At 38.3% G+C, this 4,506-nt stretch overlaps 1 protein-coding gene across 1 annotated transcript; it reads right to left on the reverse strand.

Annotated features, from left to right (window-relative positions):
* Nucleotides 1-315: 315 nt before the first annotated feature.
* LOC142850822 (olfactory receptor 51B2-like) lies at nucleotides 316-1,248 on the reverse strand. Its single transcript, XM_075974727.1, has one exon. The coding sequence runs from the start codon at nucleotides 1,246-1,248 to the stop codon at nucleotides 316-318; it is 933 nt and encodes a 310-aa protein (XP_075830842.1).
* Between the last annotated feature and the right edge of the window lie 3,258 nt (nucleotides 1,249-4,506).

Genomic DNA, 4,506 nt, shown 5'->3' on the forward strand with positions numbered 1-4,506 from the left:
TTTTCTATTCTTCTCTCAAGATAGATGGAGGAATGGATAGGCAGATTGATAGGTAGGTAGGTAGGTAGGTAGATAGATAGATAGATAGATAGATAGATAGATAGATAGATAGATAGATAGATTTTGGTATCTATATAATACATACTTTCTAAATAAATAACCATATATATTCATTGCTTAGGCTAACCTGTAATAATTTACTCCTTAATGCTGATAAAGAAGCAAGGTGGATATTAAGTCAAGATTTCTTTCAATACTTAGGAAGTTGTGAATATCCCAAATTCTCTCAGTTCTGATTTAGTAATTCACATCATCTTACACAGACAGTAGACGGAGGATGCTCTTCTGAATCTGCTTGGTCTTGATGCTGTAAATGATGGGGTTCATAAACGGAGGAAAGAGAAAGTAGACATAGCTCATGGTTATATGCACCACATGTGGGGCATGCTTTCCAAACCTGTGGATGAAGGTCAGACCGATCACAGTGATGTAAAAGACCAGGACACAGCTAATGTGGGAGATACAGGTGTTGAGAGCCTTTGCTCTGTCCTCTCCAAAGGCGATGCCCATAACAGTCTTCAGAATGAGGACATAGGAAAAGAAAATGATCAGTGCATCGAGAAAAAAAGTCAAGGCAACCAAAACAACTGGGTACACGCGGTTAAAGGTAATGTCAGCACATGCAAGCTTCATGACATCTTGGTGGAGGCAGAAGGCATGAGAAAGAACATGGGAACGGCAGTATGGGAACCAAAAGAGAGGCAGGATTGGGGGCACAAGAGATAAAAAGCCCCTCAGCATTACCCCAAGTCCTATCTTTATAACCCTGGAATTAGTAAGGATGGAGTTGTAATGCAGAGGTGTGCAGATGGCAACAAAGCGGTCATAAGACATGGCAAGCAAGATCCCTGACTCCACAATGGAAAGGGAGTGAATGATGTAGGCCTGTAAGAAGCAGGCTCCATGTCTTATCTCTCTCTGATTCACCCATAAGACTGCCATTACAGTCGGCATTGTAGTTAGCGTAACTGTGAGGTCTGTGCCTGCCAGCATAGCAAGAAAATAGTACATGGGTTCATGAAGGTTGAGGTCATCCTTGATGAGGTAGAGGAGTGTGCCATTGCCCAGAATTACAGAGATATAAATGGCAAAGAAGGGGATGGAGATCCAAGGATGAGCTGCTTCCAGTCCTGGGAAGCCAGTCAGCAGAAACGGAGCAGCACTGATATTTGGCCACATAGTGTGCATACTATGCAACTCAAAGCACAGCTTCTTTTCTCTAATGATTGTCTTTCCTTCTCTCTGCCTGCAAATGTTTCATGGCAGCCTCAATCACAGTATTCATAACCAGCAATAAATGCATGGTGTGTATTAAACCATGTCTTTTATAGTATCATGCACTGTCGGGTGTATATATAAAATGTTTCAGTGGTTACAAAGCAAAGATAACCAATATATCTTTATGGATACTAATTTTCCCTAGGTGGAATGATGTTTGCTTTGTTTGCAAAAGCAATTTTTTTACTATATTTAAAATTGAATTTCATTTTATATTTCACAATTACAAAAAGGACATCGTTTGGTAGAAAACATTTCTTACTTTGATTTTGTGATTAATTTGTAATATTTTCTCAAATTCTCCCCAAAGCCACGAGCCCTTTATGGAAATAAAGGGACATGACAGATAATGCTAAATGTATTCTTTTTTTTTTTTGCTAAATGTATTCTAAAAACATTTTGCATTTTTCTAAAGTCCATCCATGATCCCCTCATGAGAAGCTCCACATCTATCATGACATTCTTGATGAAATTAAAAATCTGGCACCCAAAGAGAGCGGTGCCCGACTATGGATGAAAATTTGCCTATTCTCCTGACTGGATGTCACAGGTATAGGAGAGGAGTGTCTCTTGTCTTTACTCCCTGGCACTCACCAACCCCATAGTCTTGTTGTGTAGGTACCTGTTCCTCCCCAGTCCAGACAGGTTCTTCTGAGACACTGTTGCAGAACAAGGCTAGAAAGACACACATGACGAAATCACCTCCCCAGAGTCTTTTATTTCAAGATGCTCAAGGGAACCAGAAATCTTTTCTCTTCTCTGGGCCACCTCATTAATGTCCTTCAGTGTTTCATACATATCCCTCAGGGTATATGAAGAAACCAGAAAACACAGAAACCTACTGACATAGATGATGCACCCAAGTACCTCAGGATCAGGATCTCATAAATACAAGCATGTCCTTCCTACCACCTTTCCCAATGGCCAAAAGGATACTAGTTGCTCTTAGGACATGGCCCTCTGTTGTGTTGTTTATAACCCCAAATGCATTTGTCTTCCCTGCTCTCTTGGGGAAAATCAATTCTGATGCACAAGAAACTCACTGGATATTCCAACTCCAAGTGAACTGTGAAAGTTGTGTGGCTCACATTTTTCTTAATATCAGTTTGTTTATATTTACATATTTGTCCATTTTGGGTCAGATTAAGAGCAATGGATGTGCTCTTTTTATTAGCAAGCATTGCCTTCATAATGTAGTAGAAAAATTTACTATAAATTTACATAGAAGTATCATTGCTACATTTATGTAGTATACTAGAAAGAATATATGGAAAATATCTCTGAAATCAAAAAATACTTTGAAAAAAATAGAATAATTTGAATGATGAAAAATTAGAAATATGGACAACATTGTCTCAATTCAGAAAGAGAAATCCACCTGATACAGAACAAGATAAAATGTGATGAATTTAAACAAATAAATCCATACTGGCTATATTAAGGAATTGTATTATTAGAAAGAATGAGATAAAGCAAATTCTGACAACACACCTTATAAATCATGTATGGAGTTTTGACATTACAGAGACTGTAAAATAAGGATTAGCATATATATTTATAATCATATGATTATAATTTAAAGTCATCTTGAATGTAGTAAAAGGGGAGGATAAAAATACCAAGATACATTAAAACATGGGATAAATTGTTTTGGCCAGATTATGACTAAGTGTTATCAGTGTGGTATGGATGGCAAAGCGTGAGTTCCATGACTTAGAGAGATTAGAAGTGGGTGATGAAAGATGGAAGGTGAATGGAAAATCACAGTAAAGAGAACATCTTCACAGGCTGTAACTGTGTACTTCGCTAAATATTGAGGGGTTGAACCCATCTGTAAATAGCACCCTATCCTGAAGTGGAATATGACACGGCGCAGCCTTTCTATCACCTCCTAGGCCTCTGCTGACCCATGCCATACCCCAGACCAGCCATCTGCCTACAGAGCAGAAGAATGGATAAGTTTCACCTGTCTTTCTAGTAATCATCAATGGAAAAACACAAAAGTTGGCTAGTTTTAGTCTTTGCAACATGGTTCAACCTTGTGTTTTTAAGGTTCATTGATGCTATAGTACAAATGACAGATGTGGAGTTTCTAGTGAGGGGAGCCTGGATACCTCAAAGTATCTGTAGATATTTGAGCAGTTATGGCTTGGCGTCATTACTGATATGCTGATGTAAGCATCCAGTGTATGATTTTGATAAGCACACAATCGATATTCTTTTTGCTAAAAGGGTCTGCAGGGTGTGCTCAGAATGTACATTAATGGATGCCACTGAGCTGATTTTTAAAGTGTTCTATTTTTATACCTCAGTGGTGAGAGTGCAATCTTTCCATCCTGACAATCACTTTATGTTATTGCCGTGTTCACACACCACCCATCCACACTGATAAATGCATTTATTAGAATGGCTTCTGGGCAATGGTCTGACTAGCACAGCAATGGCTGTATACCAATGGAAGGTTCAATAATGCAGTGACTGTTTAGTCCATGGGGTTGGATGTGTTAGCTGGTCTTCAGTATATATCAGAACCTCGAAGAAGTAGGCTCTAATGCCAGTGAAGGAATGAGTTCACCAGCTAGAACAAGAGAGCAAGCGTCCTTGTCCTTTATATAAGCTACCAGCAAAAGATGTGGCTCAGATTAAAGGTGAGTCTTCCCACCTCAGAAGAGCTGGACCTTCCCATTTCAAATGGTTTAATTAAGAAAAAAATTACTCACAGACATACCCAGATGCTTAGAACTTAGCTAGATACAGATGTAGTCAAGTTGACAACCAAAAACAGCCATCAAGAGTCTACCCCTTGTTAACTTGACACACACTCATATCTCCTTATGTTATGATTAATATTCAAATGAAAATAATAACCAGGTCATAACTATGCCCATCATGATATAACTATCCTTTGAACAGCTGTAAATGCACTATAATTTTTAGAGTAGGTGACACTGTACCCTGGCAGGTATTCTTTTAGCATCCCATACTTAAATGTGATAATCATTGGTATTCTCTTAATTGATGATACACTATATGATAAAGAAATCTAATTAAAGAAAACACAAGCATATTTACAAGCACATTCTTAACAAAATATGACAGAAACACTCATGTCAATTAAAATCTTTGTTTCTGCAACTGGTCACGTGGCCTTTATTGGAATGTATAACT

Source organism: Microtus pennsylvanicus, chromosome 5, assembly GCF_037038515.1.
Source record: "Microtus pennsylvanicus isolate mMicPen1 chromosome 5, mMicPen1.hap1, whole genome shotgun sequence".
NCBI classification, from domain to species: Eukaryota; Metazoa; Chordata; class Mammalia; order Rodentia; family Cricetidae; genus Microtus; species Microtus pennsylvanicus.